Genomic DNA, 18,274 nt, shown 5'->3' with positions numbered 1-18,274 from the left:
AGGCATTGATTACCTGAGTTTTCAAATTAGCTGTGTCCTCCATTCCTGTACACACGGAAATCAGTGACTCAGATTCAAAGTGATGTCTTTGAAGCAAAACACACAACAACAAATAAGTGAGTAGTGGACAAAAGCATTTGTCTTGAATGTTTAGTTATTTGAACAGCAAATGGTGTTTCTGTTGTTATAAGACATCTGTTTTATAAAATTTGTTCAGCTATTAATTTCTGTCTCCAGTTCTCCTAATCTCTGCATTTGTCAAGAAAGAGTTCCACATAGTTCCACATCAAATAGTGTCAGTCAATGTATTTGTGGAACCTGAAAATCATTTGTTTTGAAAACTGTCCTGATGATTGCACGCAAATTACAATTAATTGCTCACATACCCTTTTATCATTAATTTAAATAAAGGTAATAGCCCCAAATAAAGCAAAACAATAGTGTCCTCATTCTACTCTATTAATAAAGCACAAAACTATATAACTACTAAATGGCAACCTTCATTCTCGAGCATGGAAAATACCCATCGAAAGGAAACCATCACATCCATTCATTGTAAAACAGCTAATAAAGTCATGAAAAAGATGTGAAATCCTTGAACATTAAAGTTATAAGTGAACAAACAAATGTGCACATTGAGGTTTGAAATCCTCTTATCATGGGTGTTCAAACATTAAAATGTAATAATTCAGTTATTACACTGGTGGAGGCTGATTCAAAAACTACCAAGCACTTAAAAACCTTCATATGTGCTCGGTTGATGGCAGAGACTTCTGGAAAAGCAGATCCCTGGGACTTTTGCCTCTGTTTCCCTCTATGTTCTCTAGATGTCTTCCTTATATAGGACACCACTCCTCGTTCCCTCTTTTGCAGTCTTCAGTGATGCTCTCTGGCCTTTCAATATTCATCCCAGGAAGGTGCAGATGCCTGAAAGTACAGGCTCAAAGAACCTGAAAGACAGCTAGTTCCCTGGTTCAGGCAAATAAGCTAAAAGGAGGGTCAGCAACACACATCCCAAGCCTAGATATGTTACAAAATTCTATGATTATTTTCTGCAATTCCAATCTGAAAAGGACAGGAATTTGGCAAAGGTAACAGGAAAAGAAGCAGTGGCAGAGGATCACAGATATTTTTCATTTCAGCCCTTGGTTCTGAACATTCTCTAGCCCACCCTCTGTGATACCACATTCCTGTTTTCTATAAAGACTTCAGGTTGCTCAAGTAAGTTTCAACAGAAGAATCTATTTGTCATTTCTATCAATTAAGCACAAAAGGTAATATAGTTTCCAAATTACGTTCAACCCTATCAATTCCCAGATGATTTTCACCATCCTGTGTCTATGTAAATAACTTTATTGTCTTTCAAAAACTAATTACGAGGCTAAACTCTTAGTCCTATTGGCCTCCATGATTTTCCTTTCGAAATTGCCCTTCCCCTGTTAAAGTCATTCAAATCATCCACCATTAGGCTACTTTTAATGCTATTCTTAGAACACTTGACTCATTCCCATATTTTCCTACAGAAATTCTCAATCAAATACTGGTCAGTAAGGACTGGTCTTTTAGTGAAGGAATGCATGGGAATCTAAATTGGGCCATTTGTATTTCCACCTCCATAGAATACTGTGTTTTAATTTTGGCTTCTCCCTCAGAGCAACTGTTTATGTATAATGTTGGATCTAGCATTCTGTGCTCAGGATATTTTTATTAGTTTTCAAAATTCCTTAAAAACTACAAATTTTTCAGATATGAGATTTTCTAATAAAACAAGAAGCAGTACCTGGCAGTCAAAAATTCTAAACTATAGGTCAAGAAACACGAGGAAAAATAAATGTACAGTAAAAAATTTCAAAATGCTTAGTGTCATGGGGAAACAAAGACTTGATAAAACAAGAAAAAAAAAACCGTCCTGTACCCAGGCAGTCTAGTAGTTTGAAGAGAAAACAAAACTGAGTATAAGTTCATAATGTCCCTTATATAGATGCTCAATTGTATCAACATAACATGGTATATGTGCACATGGACTACCATTCCAATAATGTAATTCCAAGCCTTCTGTCATCTTGCTCATTTCAAACCTATGGCACTACAGACACAATTAAGAGAGGTTCCCCCTCCAATCTTGATAGCAATGTAGTGTCTAAGAACAACTTTCAAAAAGAAAAACTATGGAGTTATAGACAGGTTTCTCAGGAAAACTCTAATCCAGAGTTGACACATAAGGAAAACTGGTTTTCTACATGAGATCATCTCAATGTAGTCACAGGAACAAGAGAATGCACAGGCTGACAGTTCAGTCAAGAGCTGGCAACTTGTTACCTATGGGATCATAGAATTAATCAAACTCTCTGGATGACGTTTACTAAAGTAGTAAGACACTTAGTCACAAGGATATAAAAGCTTTAAAATGTATGATTATATTAATGCATCATGGACACTAAATAAATCAGATGGAATCAGTGAAGAACACAATATTCAATAAACATTAGTTCTTTTTTCTGCTTCTTATTATAAGTTAACATTCATATTCAAAGACCTTAAAATCTTACCCTGAAGAAAAGACATCTTCAGGCTGATTTCCTATAATTGAATGAAAAGTAGACATATTTCAGTCGATTATATTAGTCTATAAAATATCATAGGGTAAATCTTCTAGAGTAAAAAATCTTCTAGGGTAAAAAATAACTATGGTACTGGAATATAACAAATGCATCAGGAAATCTTCACCTCCTTTGGATTTATTGAATAAAAGAATGAAAGAAATTATCAGCATTTGATACCTCAAAGTAGGTGACCATGTATACTGACAACAATTCCAACTAGTGGCAAAGAGTGTCATTGCCAGAATCAGTGCCTATCATAAATAAATAGCAAAGAGAGTAGTTTTCTGGAAGAACGGTACCAGGATCAATTTGAAGACAGCATAAATATTTTTTTGTTATAACACAACAAATATTCCCCAGATACACAGCTGCAATCCTTCAGGTAGGGATGAAACAACCTATCAGAGAGAACCTGAGGCAATGATCATTGTACTTATCAATCTCCCCTAAAATTATGGAAACCTATCTGGACAAGGTTTCTCATAAAGACTTGCAAGGTATCAGAAAAGAGAGGTAAGGTGAAATCAATGCTGCCTACCCTCCCGATCTCCTCTGTGGTTAGGTTCTGATGAGCTCTTTTAGATATGGTGTAGTTCTCATACTTACCTATGATGCAATAAGGTAGAAACTCAATTGCTCTTGTCACCTTTGGACATAACTACTGGTAAGATCCCCTCCTTAAGAATATATCTATTCTGCACATGGCTAAAATACAGAAGATTAAAAGTATGTACTAGGAAGGCTAGGTCAGAGAAAGTTGCTTTGGAGGTTTGTTTATTATAAAACTATCAATCCATATGTAGGTATCTACATATATATCACTTAATAACTCACTTAAGGTCTTTCTACTGGGATAGAAACCTAGTTCCCTATGGTGGTATTTTATTTGTGCTGAAATGCGATTTTATTTGTATGTTAATAAAGATGCCTGGAGATCAGAAGTAAAACCGAGCCATTAAGCAGAAGTCAGGTGGTGGTGGCACATACCCTTAATCCAATCCCATGGCAGGCAGAGTCTCTGTGTGGTCAAGGACACAGCCAAGGAGTGGTGACCTGAACCTTTAATCCCAGTACCAACCATAGAGACCTGGAGGTCTGTATAAACAGGCAGTGACAGGAAAGTCATGTGGTTGGGTTTAGAGCCAATGAGAAGGCAGAACAGAAAGGCAATAAAAAGACAAGTCACACAGGAAGAAGGTCTCTCTCTCTAGAGAAGAGACAGCAGCCAGGTATTAAGATAAGGCTGTCTTGGCTCTTCACTAGTGCTCTGATCTCTTGGACTTTTAACTCTGTATTTGGCTCTGTGTTTCTTATTTACTAAGACCATTTAGAATTTTGTCTACAGTTCTCCTTTTATATAAAATAAGAAAGACCACACATGGTGAGATCCTATTGACATTACCCTTGAGAAAGTATCTTCCCATGGAAAATGAAGACTAGAAATGTGCCCAAGTGGCAGAGCACCTGTCTTGCAAAAATAGGGTAAAAGTTAAAATGGGGTTGTGGATGGATAGTCAAGTATTCTCTGGTGTATGAGTGGCTTCATATTTACTGATAAACACTATAGATATTAACCACACACAATAAAAACAGAATTTAAATCTGGAATTAGTAGACTAGTTTCTTCTTTTTTTCCCCAAAGAAGAGGTTCATGATTTGCTTCATCTGTAGTATTCACATTCTAAAGGTTACTGCATATGGGAAAAAATCATGTGAAAGACTTGACTACAGTTTGGAAAAGTATGACCTCTGGAGATTGCCTTTTGGCAGTCAAGGGTCAGTTTGGCAACACAAAGCAGGAAGACAAAAATAAACAAAAATAAAAATAAAAATAGGGTCATTGGAGTAGCAAATACATAGAGTACCTCCTTCTTAAAGTATGAAACCTTGAGTTCAACACCTCACAGATAAGAATATTAATTTCTAATTATACATTTAGGAACCAGACCGTTGCCATACAGTAGAGCCAGAAGTAATAACCATGTATATAAACATTTCAGTAACACTATATGATGTATTTGTTTAAATGGAAGAATTTGAATACAAAATTACCATTATTTTAGGTTTTGTGCCACCTTTATTGAATAAGTCTCTTTTTTTCTGTCACCCCCCAAAAACTGCCCTCAGTAAACTCACACCTGCTCCAGATCCAAGTTGACAACCCTCTTTGTTTGTGAGCCACCATTGTTGGGCAATTCTCTTTTTCCATTTCCCATCCTATTATCTCCTACTACTATCTCCAAACCCACATGCCTTGCTTGAGAAATGCAGCAGGCATGGCCACCATGTTTCCTAGCTACCTTTGCTAGCTAGGTGGCTATTTCATTTTCTCTGGAAGCCAACAATCCTATTCCAGACCCAAAGCTGTGAACCCTCTGTTGCAGGAATCCTAAATGTTATTTTAATTAAAAAAAATGGAGCCAGATATTGGGGAAAATGCTGAAAGATCAGAGAAACAAAGAAACAAGTCATAGCCAAGTCTAACCTCGCCAACTCCAGGAATCCTCTGACTGAATGCCTCTGAGTCCTCAGCTGAAAGCTCTCCAGCTGAAAAGCCTCTAGACAAAAGGTGTTCCAGCCAGAAAGCCTTTAGTTCCTGTCTCCTCATGCCTTATATACCTCTCTCCACCCAGCCATCACTTCCTTCCTAGTGTTGGGATTAAAGGCATGTGACTTCCCAGTAATGGGATTAAGGGTTGGTGCCACCACTGCTTGGCTCTGTTTCTCTCCTAGACTGATTAAATCTCATGTAGTCCAAGGTGGATATAACTCACAGAGATCCAGATGGATCTCTGCCTCCCGAGTGCTAGGATTAAAGACGTGTGGCACCACTGCCTGACCTCTATATTTAATCTAGTGGCTTGTTCTGTCCTCTTATCTTCAAGCAAATTTTATTAGAGTACACAATATATCACAACCTTTTCTGGGTAAGTCACTTCTTCCCTGTTCTGCCCCCACATTTTTTGTTTGTGGCTGTCACCATACACAGAAGACTAGGTCCAGATCAATGGCTGCAATAGATATAATACTGAAAATTTCAGCACCCCAATTAGAAAGTTCAGAGAAAAACCTTACCAATATAACAAATCAAACAAAAGATAGAATATGAGAATATAAAGAAAAAGTAGAAAATCTATAATTAATTAGCAAATAATATAAAAAAAAGAAAAAAAGCCATGCTAGAAGACCAGGCAAGAAATTTGAGATACTATCAAAGGCTCAAATCTTTGAATTCTATTGGCATACATGAGGAAACAGTATTCTCAATCAATAGCATAGACAAGATTAATAGAAAGATCACAGAGGAATTCTTCATCCAAGTAAGGAAATATATACACACACTGATACAAGAATCAAACAAAACCCAACCAGACAAGATCAGAAAAAGAAAACTCCAAAGCATATGATAGTAACACCACCAAATATACAAGACTAGGAAAAATATTGAAAGCTTAAGAAAAGAAAGTATACAAGTCGTTTGGAAATGAACATGCCCAGGGCAACAGCTGAATTATTAAATAAAACTCTGAAAAGCAGAAGAGCCTGAAGCAATGAACTTCAAATACTACAAGGCCATGCATGTCAACCAGGACTCATGTGCCCAGTGAATCTGCCTGCCATAGCTGAAGAGGAAACACTTCCATGATACAAGCAGCCTGAAACAGTCATAGCAAATAATAAATTCTAAACAGACTACTAAATGTAATACTTCTAACTGAAGAGAGGAGTAAGTACAAGAGGAGACTTTTAGAAAGAAAACAAGCAAAGCTATAATTTAAGGAAATACAAAGGGCATCTAACAACACAAAACAACAGGAAAATAAAACACTGCAATCTAGGTACAACTTTCAATAACGAATCCAGATATCAATGGCCTCAACACTCCAGTCAAAAGACAAAGGCTACCTAGACAAATTAAGAAACAAAATCCAACTATCTATTGTCTATGAAAAGTCCCATCTTAGTTTAAAAGTCAAGCACCCTCTTACAATGAATGGATGCAAAATGTATTCTCAAAATGTATTCTAAGCAAACACTGTCAGGAAGCAAGCAGGTGTCGGCATACCTGAAAAATCATTTTCAAACTAAAATGAAGCAGAAGAGACAAAGATGTGCACTTCATACTAATTAAAGTGTCAACAAATACAAAATAGAATACTTACACACACACAAATACACACACACACACACACACACACACACACACACACATATATATATATGCAGGTGCACCCAACTTCACAAGAAACCTAATGGAACAAAAGGCACAGATCAACACAGACGCAATAACATTATGTGATTGCAAACACCGATTTTTCCAATTGATTGGTCATCCAGCCCAAATACATACAATCTCAGAATTAAATGACATCTTCCTTCAATTGACCTAACCAATAATTAAATATTCCACCTCAACACCAAAGAATATATATTCCACTCAGCAGCACAAAGAGGCTCCTCTTAAATAGAGCATATGCCTAGAGACAAAGGAAACTTTAAGAAATACGGAAAATTGAAGTAATGCCATGTACAGTATGCAACCATTGAGTCATAAAAGTTAAAATTGACAGCAAAATAAACTCCAGTATGCATATAAACAAATAAATGACCTAATGATCCAAGTCAAGAATTTGAAGAAAAACAAACAAGAACAAACCAAACCCCCAAACAGTAGATAGTAAGAAATAATAAAAAGTAAATGAATTAAATAGAAAAAAGAAAACTGTACAAAGAACTAATGAATCTAATAGCTATTTTTCTGAGAAGATAAAGATGACCCACTGACTCCTTCATCAAGATTCTCTTGAGTCCCACACCAGAATGTAGACATGAAGCAGAGATCAGCAGAGTCTAGGGATCCCAGTCTCAGTTGATAAATCAACATTACAACTCCAGCATCTCTAGCTCAGGGAACATCACAGAACAGGCAGAGGGAAAGACTGCAAACATCAGGAAGTCTGCTGTGAAACAGTCTCTCATGGAAATGGCTACATTAACAAGATCTGAACAGAGACAATATCAATAGACATGCTAAGGAAGAAGTAGGGAGGAATCTCCGAGGGCCATGCTCCTGGACAAGGAACTGCAGGAAACTAATGACTGCTGAGATAGGGATAGTGAGTCTCTCTCAGACAGGAACCCCTAATTGCTTGACTGATGAAATTGTAGTCAGCACTGAAACCATGTCACTACAAACAAGAAAACTGAACTCAGTAGGTTGTAGTTACACATTTGTGTCTCTGTGTGTGAATGAGTGCATTGAAGAGTAATTATAAGGGAAGAAGAGACTATCAATTTCAGACCTGCGGGGACATGGAAGAAGCAGGAGTGTGGGGAGAGTGCTGGAGGGAAGAAAGGGAAGTGGGAAAGTGATCTAATTGTACTTTAGTGAAAATCTATAGAAAAGAAAACATTCCTTTAATAACATACACAGGAAAGGAAATCATAAAAGGATTGAATATTGTGTCTTGTTTAGCCATACAAATCATGTTTTCTATGATATGTATAACAAAGTAATTGTGTTCACTTACTGCAATGCATTCATTTTTACTGTGAGAAAATAATGTGTTTTTTTTTATAATGTGTGTGGGTAGCTAAGAAGACAACTTAGAAGTTAACAGCATGCTTTGCTCTTCAAGAGGACCTGTGTTCTGCTCTCAGAACCTATGTGGTATTTTACAATCACCTGTAACTCCAGTTCCAAAGAATACAACACCATCTTCTCTCTCCCACAAGCACCAGACATGAACATGGTGCACATGCCTGGTGTACATGCAGGCAAAAGCACTCACACATGAAATAAAATAAACAAATAAAATGAATTACAATACAGTGTAGTGGAACTATTAATGAAGTAGACACTATGTCAACATTTTTAGAAAAAAAATGTATGAAGTACACTAAAATGTGCTGTGGGCTGGGGAGAGGCTGGCATCTCATCACAGTATGGTAATTTAAAAAATATTTTTACATGCAAGTATGTAATTCTGGTGCAAAACTGAGAAACTTTTTAACCAAGCAGTTTCATACAACTAATTTCTTAAACAATTCAGCCGTCAATAGGCACTTGGTTTTTAAAACTGCCTAGGAGGAGCTGGAGAGAGGAATGTAAAGGAGGAAAGGATATTAATTCTATCCTAATTTAAATGCATTTTAAAAATAAAAACTGCTCTTTGCGAGTGAAGGGGAAGGGGAACACTCATCCACTCACCCAAAGGTAAGGGCATACAAACATATAACCACTATGGAAATCTGTTTGGCCATTATTCAAGAAGCTGGTTATGGATCCACCTCAAGATCCAGCTACACCATTCTTGGGTATATACCCAGATAATATCTAATTACAGAGAATTGAAAAATTCTAAATGCAACATTTTTAATCTAAAGAAGGGCTACAGGGAAGGAAACTTCAAAAGACTTACCTGTGAAGGTATTTTGTTGTCTCCAGAGAAGTAAGTTGTGCTGAATAATCACCATTTTTCTGCCAAGTATGGAAATGGTGGTAAACAACGTTATTATTTTAATATGGATGGAAAACCATTTATCAATATATTAAATATTTAAGATATTTCAAAGACAATATAAGATTCCATCAAGTCATCTGGACATACCCTTCAAATTTATTAGTTCTAAAAGATTTTACAAAGTGTCTCATTTTAGAAGGAAAGAACAGTGTGAGATGGTGTAGATTTACTATGGTTCAAATCATCTGGATTATCTTGACAGGATGGAAAATGCCCTAATATAGGAAGGAGTCCTAAGTATTCTTGCTCTGGGAAAGTGTTCCCTTAGGCTCCAACTTAAGTTTCCAAAACTCAGGATTTCCCTACTTTAGTTTAAAAGTTTGCTATGAAAATTTCACCACCTAAAAACAGGCACAGAAATAGCAAAGCAGTATCTAACTTGCTTCTCAGTCTTGATCTGATTAGAATCCTAATGAAAGCACTCTGTAATTCATGAATGGACCTATTATCAAATGCTACAGAATTCAGAATTTGATATTACTGAAATAAAGAGTAAGCCCATGGTGAGAACACTAATGAATTCCAAGACATAGGTTGCTCTATTGCTGGTCTTCCTTTAGACAAGAAGGAAACAATGATCTGAGTTTTGTCATAATGATCCTGAATCGCCATGCTTACCATCAACCTACATGGAAGACAAAAATCAGTTTTTATACATGTTATAAGTATACTCATGGGCTGTGATGGGGCTTAAATACTGAATACAGTTAATATAATTTAGATTCACAGAATTGTATTCCGTGTCTTCCTTCTGAGGCAGAGTTGTGAAATATCCTGAAATCTTGAGGTAAAGATTCAAGTATCTTGAAAAATGTTCCTTTTCACAGAAAAAGCACTTAGTGGGCCAATCACTTTCTGTCATCTTCCCTGGGAAAGGCGCTAGAGGTCTGTCACAAACACAGATTGTGCTACAGAGGATGATACAAAGGAACCCTTGCCTACAGATTACTATGAAAGAAAGAAAGCTCTGGCCTCTTTCTGCAAGTGCTTGGATTCATGGGATAATTTAGTATATCTGCAAACCCATTTGATGGCTGAAGAGAGACTCCTCCAAAGTATCGTGCCACGATGGTCCTCTAGGATACTGGAGTGCTTTGAATAAGTGATAAGGTTCAGATGCCTAGCAACAGCTTTGGAGAAATCTTAAGAGTTTTAGCTGCCAGAGAACACTGTTATATTAGGAGAAAATTTGAATTTTCAAGCACACAGTTGAATTTTCAACTACCCTTTCCTCATGGCTCCATAACTATTATGATAAAGATACAGATCAGTAGGTACAACCTGATAATCAAGTTTATTTAACACTGGACTAAAAGACAGGTGTAATCACATTAAATCCCCATGAATAAATGCTTCCTAAGTTTTCCTCATGTATGCCATATCTATCTGATATATGTAGGAATTTTTACTTTCTTGGACTGAGGGAGCATGTTAGATTGTTGAGCATTCAGGTAATAAGTTCGATGAAATATTTGGAAGATAAGTGTGAAGATTTTCTATCAAACTACAAATGTTTAGATTCAAAGAAGTAACTCAAAAACTAAAATTCTGTGCCATGCATTGCTTTATTTTTGGAACGACCAGAGCATGCTGGGATCTTGAAAGATAAAGATATTAAGGCTTCCAAAAGAGAGTTTAGCCATGAAGTTGAGTGGTAAAATAAACGCCTCATACATTCAAGCCCCTGAGTGTGATTCTCAGCATCATCATAGATCAGTCTTGAGATTAAGACTCTTGCACACCCGTTGCTATTCTGACCAATCTATCCCTTTGCTTGTCTCATGGCAAGTGGAGTTGACTAAAATGCTTCCATTCCAAAAGCATTTAAATAATGAAGTCACGCTTGGTTAAAATACAACATTGGTAAATATTTCATGTCTAAATTTAGTTTCAATTAGCGTTTTAACTTCTGGACTTACGTTTTGCGTTTCCCCATAATGGCATAATAAAGAGCACTCCATCCAAATGTGTCCTTTAACTGGTGATCAACACCTTTCTTCAGTAAAATTTCAACCATATTTTCACAATCCCATCTAACAGCATACATGAGTGTTGTTCTAGAATGACAGAGGCAATTCAATTACTTAAATGGTGAACTGTATACATTTTACCATATCAGTATAAGGCCTTTGTGTGTAGAATGGACCATTAACTAAGTAGCCTTAAGCATCCTGAAAGCAGAGTTCAGATTCCTAAAATATGTCCAAGGCTAAAACTAGGAAACAAGCAGAAAACTTCTTAGCCCACTATGATACTTTATAGAGTAGAATTTGTATTTTAAATTGTTTATGGTGAATAACTGTTTGGAGAAAATTGACCAGAAGTACAGAAAGCTTTATATGAAAAAGAACACCATTTCCTTCCTATTCTATTAAAATACAATTCACTGTTAAATATGGAATCACAATTTGCGTAAAATGATAGTAATAATGTTATCAAATAATTTTAATGTTAAAAATGAATGTTTTCAATTCCTGATACTAATATCATGCCATATATGTAAGTTTACAAGTACCATTCATGTATCATCCTTCTCTGCACACCACCAAAAGTATTTGAAAATTAAAGAGTGTTCACAAGATTGTGTGATTGCAAACTTGAAAACACTGGAACTGACACTGTAAATGTACAATCTAATATAAATGCTATCAACTCATAGAAGATCATATGGCAGTCAAAATAAAAATCAAAATAAAAACCTCTCATTATGAAAGGGAATATGAACCTGACTATCGTTCTTTGGCATAACCATTTCATGTAATAGATATTTTTAGATATGTAACTGATGTTTTGTTGACTTTTTCTAATCTAGTCCCATAACATATTTGAAATGAATGATTTTTACTATTCTAGACTATTTTCAACACAAGTCCCATAACACATTTGAAATGAATGATTTTTACTATTCTAGACTATTTTCAACACAAGTCCCATAACACATTTGAAATGAATGATTTTTACTATTCTAGACTATTTTCAACACAAGTAGTGTTTTAAAAATGCAAAGTGTAGTACCTTAGATATTGATCAGATGCGTGAAGATTCGCACCGTGTGTGATTAGGTATGCTGCCATGCGGGGTTTTCTTTCTCGGAGTGCTAGCAGCAGAGGGGTCAACCCATCCTGTAATGATATCAATTAATCATTTGCAATACCGCATATTTCACAACTGAACTGAAAATCATATATGTAGCCCTGTGATCGTAATGTTTACCATAGACTTGACCGCAGTAGTCTTTTCCTTATTAGCCTAATGCACCTGCTAACAATCCTCAAGACTGCAATGTTCTAACCATGGCTACGGTTATCACAAAGTCCTCTAGTCCATTACAGAACTCATGTGACACCCATGGACCTGTGGTTCCTGTCACAGAAGTTGTCATGGTACTTTGAAGCCATGGCACTCTCCCCTCAGAGTTTATCTGAAGAGACACACACCGACACACAGTGGCAAAGGTGTTAGATCCTAAGTTGCATGGATGAGCAAAATTGTCTTTTCTATGTCAGAAATTCTCCTGTATTTCAAAAGACAGTTATGTGGCAGATGTAGCATTTCCCAACAGAAAAATTCAATTAAGGACGATGACAAAACTATGGAATTGTCCAGTATTTAAAACCTGATTTCTGAAGTACTGTTTGGCAAATCTTCTGTGGGGCAAATATCAGTCAGCAACAGCAGAAGTTGTTTCACAGGCACAATTCTCAGAGTATTGTAATGATGTGGTATTTGCTGAGGACACAGAGGAAGCTCTTCGTGATTCTCCATTCAGGAAGGGCCAAGGGTAACAATGTCTGCCTCTTGCTCGGAACAGGTCACCAAAGAAATGACCTCAAAATGAGTAAGATCTCAAAGAATCTTTTTTTTTTTTTTTTGAACTCACAAAGATCCGCCTGTCTCTGCCTCCCGAGTGCTGGAATTAAAGGCGTGTGCCACCACCGCCCAACTCAAAGAATCTTTGATTGCTTACCTTGAAATGTATTCTGTCCTGTTACAAGTTGAAAACGGTCTTAGTGTTTAGAAAATCCAGTACATTTTTAAAATGTTTTTTATTTATATTATTTTTAGACAATTTCCTACACGAGATCTGTATTTACATAGTTTCTACACCCTCACTCCTCCAACTCCCCCTAACTCCCTCTGAAATTCAGGACCTGTTTTTTATTACTGTCACACACATGTGTATTATGTACAACCTACTGGTTCCATGTAATGTGAGCAGACTCTCTTTTTTATGTCTCTGCCTCTCCTTTTCTCTTTCCCTCCCCCTCTGTCTCTCTCTTCCTGTATGTGTGTTGGTTTGTGTGTGTGTGTGTGTGTGTCCATGTGTGTGCATGTGCATGTGTGTAAGTGTGTGTGTTTAAGCATGGCCACTGTGGTTGGATAAACTATTGAGGAGTTTAGAGTGTATCCCTGGAGAAAATTGAATTCTCCTCTCAGCAGTTATGGATAATGGGCAACTCTTGATTTACGAGTGTAGTTTTGAAGTTTCCCCTATCAAGTGTTTGCATGTCAACTGGTGTTTTCCTTGTGCACGTCTTCTTTAGGCAACCATATTATTGAGATTTCATAGATGAATTATCCCTTTTGTATCTAGAAGACACTTTTCTGCAACAGTCATCCTGGTCACTGGAACTCAGAGTTTTTTGTTTGTTTGTTTGTTTGTTTTTTCAAAACTTTCTTTCTCAGTGTCACCCGAAACAAGTGTGGGTGTTGTATTGTAGATGTAGGATTGTGGTAGGCACCCATGGTCCTTTGGTCTTTGCATTTTCACTAGTTGTGGATCTCTGTTATACTCTGTATTTGCTGCATTTTGATCATCATTGCATCTAAGTCCAATTTACTGAGTGACTGTACTGTACTATAGCTAGTGCATACAGATCTGTGTAATGGAAGTTTTAGAGATGGGCAAGGCATTGCTTTCTTTCTGGTTTATATTTTGCTTAGAAAACAACCTAAGCAGGAATCAAAATAGAGAAATAATTTAAAAGTATTTTAAACATTAGAATTCAGAAATGAAGACACAACCGTAATCCCATCAATAGAGTGCAGGGTATTATTGCAGGAAGATCGTGACTTCTAGGAGAGTCTGGGCTACATAGTGAAACCCTATCTAAAAAATTAATATTGGAAGTCTATGATGATTTTAGGATCATCAATATCAGTGAGATTAAAACGATGTATTGTAATTTACATGAAGTTATGCAACAAGGGGTGAAAAAGCCTTGCCCAACTGCACAGCTAACAAAATACACAGTGCCAGGCACATAAAAATTCCCTGGACTTTTTGGGAGTTCCAGACATTTCCCAAACAATATGAGCTACTGCCAGTGCTCTTGGTTGCCTCCAGTCACTTAAGTGTAAGATCTTGCTACAAAAGACACCAAATCCTTTGGAGAAAAGACTAGCAGGAATAAAGCTGGAACTAACCCAGTGATTCCTACCCAAGTTCTAGCTTCCTGTGGTGCTCTGCAAACTGCCAAGGGAGAAAAGGAATCTTCAGACATCCTAAATTTATATCAAACACTAAGAAATAAGGCTAGTAGACTGAAACACCTGTATCGGCAAAGCAGGTGAAATGGGGGAATACAGCTCTGGTTTGTTAGCAAATAAAACACACTTGGAGGTTGGATTGTGGAAGTACCTCCTGCAGGGAACCATTCCATCATAGGGGCTCAAAAGCAAAATGATTTGATTTGTTATAGTCAGGATGAAGCATAATTTTAAAAATTCTCCTAGAGATTGAGGAATGCACTGCATTCCTGGAGAAAACGGGATTATGAATGGACTGCGCTGTTCCATAGCTCTTGGGATTGTTTACTAAAATTTTAACCTCTGCTGCATGCATACTAATGGATGTGTGGAAATCAAGTTCTTGTAGTGCAATGTACCGTGCTTCAGTTGCAAATATTCCGTCTGTGATAGCAGTTTGAAGGTGAAGTGTCACCCACAGCCTGAAGTGATTTATATCCCAGCACAGCTTGTCAATATTTTGGGTAGGTGTTGAAGCTTTTGGAATTGGATATTTGACGGGTGTGATATTGGTATGTAGGCAGTTTTGGGGTACACCTATTCTGAGTTTTTCAAGAGGCCACTGATTCTGTTTCTGTGGAGATATGAGGAGGAAGGAAGGATTACAAGTTCCTGATACCACAGACAAAGCTATACCCAGCTGCCTATAGGAAGTTATCTTGATGGCTAACCAATGAAGAGAACCCAGCCCCTGGTGGGTGGCACCACAGCCTTGTTTCAGAACACGGCTGTGTAAGACTTTACAGAGATAGCTGCAGAGTAAGCAAACAGGCATCCTGGACTCATTCATTTCTCCCTCTCTTGAGGATAGATGATATGTCAACAGCTTTCTCAAGATCCTGATTCTGTGCTTTGCCCAGTAATACACAGTAACTTGGAAATGTAAGTCAAATAATCCTTTTCGTCCATTATCTATTTTTATAAATATTTTCCATGGCTCCATAAAAGTAAGCTAAATTCTCTAATACTGATTTCAATAAATTAACATTTACTTCTCCCCCTTTGGAAATAATTTTGAGAGCTATATTCAGTGCAATTTAATCATATTCACCCCTTCCCTTTCACTACTTTCCAAATGCACCCCTCTTCTGTACCCACCCATCTTTCTAACCTTATTGATATAAACCTCCTCTCAAGTCTCTGGGGTCACTGTAGAAGATCAGGTTAAAGCTTGTAAGAGCCAGGTCCACTGGATGACCAAAAGCAAAGAGTGTCTCATGGGCACACCAGCGTAGATGTTCATATGACATCACAGTCACCGTGAAAACATTCAGAAGACCGTTGGAAGCTCAAGTGACACAAAATGTCATTATGCAAGCAGGAATTTAGCATGAAGGTCTGCTCTGAGCTGAGAACTTCTTGACAGTTATAGCTGCTAGGACTGGATAGTCCTTTTCATTTAAAGGTGTGGCCTGGGTGGACTGAGCATGCTCCAGCGGATGGTCACATACCCAAGAGTATGTGGGCAGCACGAGTTGGACTCAATGGGGGTAAAAAACAAACTCTAACAACATATCAATACTTAGATGGATACCGATCAAGTTATTTCAAAGTGCCAGTCAAGTAATACTTCAACTTCTAAATGTGAAAAAAATTGGACCAAGATATGACAACTGTTAAAGCATATAGTTTTCAAATACTTGGGAATTCAATTTAGAAAATCTTTACCTTTGTAGTATCTTCAATGTTTCCCCCAAATTCAAGAAGACTGCTGGCAATATCTGGCCTGTCTACATACACTGCATGGTGGATCACTGCTTCTCCGTTGCAGTCTTTGATATTGGGATCTGCTCCATGATCAAGTAGGACAGACACGATCTCTGTCTCCCAGCTCTGTACAGCCTGTGGATATCGTTACCAGGAAAACACTGTCAATTTAAAGAACACACAAGAAACTTCCCCCAGCTTTCACCACGATTTATATTTAAGTGACTTTAATTTTACTTTCATTCTAAACACTTAGATCAACTTAATTACTGAAATTGAAGTCTTTGAAATACCTTCATTAGTGGTGTGGACATTTGATTATCAAGGGCATTTATCTCACAGTCCTTAAATATCAGAAAACAAACCAGATCGATATGCCCATAGAAACAGGCAAAGTGGAGCGCAGTTTTGTGGGAATGAGAGACATTTTGAAGGAAAACTGTAAGGCACTATTATCAACATACACAATCACTCTGGCATTTATAAATATTATATAGTATGTAAGTCCATAGACACATAAAAATATTTAACTTCATTCAAAATTTATTTTTATTTGCTCTTATAATTTACTGTACTTAAAAATTTATTGCAACTATCATTTATCCCAGTGTGAATAATACACACAGCTGTTGCAGCCTAGATAAGTGCTCTATTAGTGAACTACGTAGTAAAGAGCAGCCTATTTGAACAAAAAGAACATGACTATTGGGTGAACTCATTTTCAGTTTAAATCCTACTCTAGACACTACCATCAACCAACTACATCTCAGCCTTCCTATGTTGTGAATTCTTGTCCAGAAAATGGGTGTTAAAAGGAATACTTCTATCAAATTAGGATGACTCAATTAGATTCTTTGCAACTATTAGAAAATATTCTTCAACAACAACTTAACAATCTTTTCGGTATTTAAGTTATGAATGTTTACACTATAATAAACATATTTCAAGTCAATGTTAGTTCCATTATCTCTATTTTGTAAATATATTAAGGAGTATAAATTTTAGAGTCTAAGGACATCTCTTCAAAACTTGAGACAAGTTCTACAATAAATTTATGCTTCTGCTGCCTCAGCCTGCAAAGAGCTGGGATTGTAGATATGACACACCACTGAGCTTGAGATTTGGTTTTTCACACATTTTAACTCAGCTAAAATTGAAATGTCATTTACCATTCATAATGTACAACAGTGACTGCCAAAACTTAAAGGCAATTCTTAATACATAAGATAGCATGTCATTTTGCCATGCATGATGTCTCTACTAAGTGAAACGTGATATATAATGTGATATACATATACATACATATACACATATCCATATATATAAAACATTTCTAGACTTTTACTGGATTTTTTAAAGAAAGTTACGAAATGTACTATTGACAAAAACTGAAAATTATCAACAGCAAAATCTAAATGCACAGCAAACTTGGCTTTGATTTTTAAGGAACTTTAATTCAAAGGAAGTAAGTATGGAACTTCAAGTCAAATACATAAGAATGCCCATTTTTGATAATAGTTAAATTCATAACATACAGAGAAATTAGATGTATGCTATGCCTAATGTCAGTATCTAATATCAATTTCATGAGGGAGATTTAGTACACTGTGGGCCACCTCGAGTAAACCCAAAATTGGGAAAACAAGACAGTTTGTTGATTTGTAAATCATGAAATTCACAGCAAGTTCCATTCACCTCTATCAGAAGTAAGTAAAGATGTCAGAAGTAACTTTCAGAGAACTTGGAGCTTGTCAGCACATTGTGTTATTAAAATGGTGGCTGATCAAGGCCGCACTGAATAAACTTTCAGAAACAGATGACATAATGAGTGAAGGAACTTAAAAGAAATTTACAGAGATGGGAGAGTGATATCCCCAGGAAACTAGTGAGAAACAACAAGAAAATGAAGGA

The 18,274-nt window shown here is 36.7% G+C and overlaps 2 protein-coding genes across 11 annotated transcripts in view; both read right to left on the bottom strand.

Moving 5' to 3' along the window:
• LOC131912904 (putative POTE ankyrin domain family member M) overlaps positions 1-18,274 on the bottom strand; it is a 178,950-nt gene that overhangs the window by 47,699 nt on the left and 112,977 nt on the right. The window lies entirely within an intron of this gene.
• Positions 14-16,806, bottom strand: LOC131912908 (putative ankyrin repeat domain-containing protein 19). Of its 2 annotated transcripts, XR_009379743.1 has the most exons (7): positions 16,657-16,806; positions 16,325-16,498; positions 12,143-12,249; positions 11,047-11,184; positions 9,026-9,084; positions 742-2,580; positions 14-86 (listed from the first exon to the last, which is right to left on the bottom strand). XR_009379743.1 is itself a non-coding variant. In XM_059265206.1 (6 exons), the coding sequence occupies exons 1-6, from the start codon at positions 16,675-16,677 to the stop codon at positions 2,546-2,548; spliced, it is 534 nt and encodes a 177-aa protein (XP_059121189.1). In that variant the 5' UTR covers positions 16,678-16,806; the 3' UTR covers positions 14-2,545. The 2 variants fall into 2 exon arrangements, 1 of the variants encoding a protein (XP_059121189.1); XM_059265206.1 differs by having other exon boundaries at positions 14-2,580.

Source organism: Peromyscus eremicus, chromosome 6 (assembly GCF_949786415.1).
Source record: "Peromyscus eremicus chromosome 6, PerEre_H2_v1, whole genome shotgun sequence".
NCBI classification, from domain to species: domain Eukaryota; kingdom Metazoa; phylum Chordata; class Mammalia; order Rodentia; family Cricetidae; genus Peromyscus; species Peromyscus eremicus.
Note: the sequence above shows the minus strand (reverse complement) of the source record. Positions and strands in the feature narration are given on the sequence as shown.

Coding starts and splice junctions, on each gene's coding strand:
- LOC131912908 (XM_059265206.1), bottom strand. CDS start 16,677: ATGTCCACACCACTAATGAAG. Junction 11,185..12,142: donor GCATCTGATCAATATCTAAG/GTACTACACTTT, acceptor CTGTCATTCTAG/AACAACACTCATGTATGCTG. Junction 2,581..9,025: donor ACAACAAAATACCTTCACAG/GTAAGTCTTTTG, acceptor ATTCAATTATAG/GAAATCAGCCTGAAGATGTC.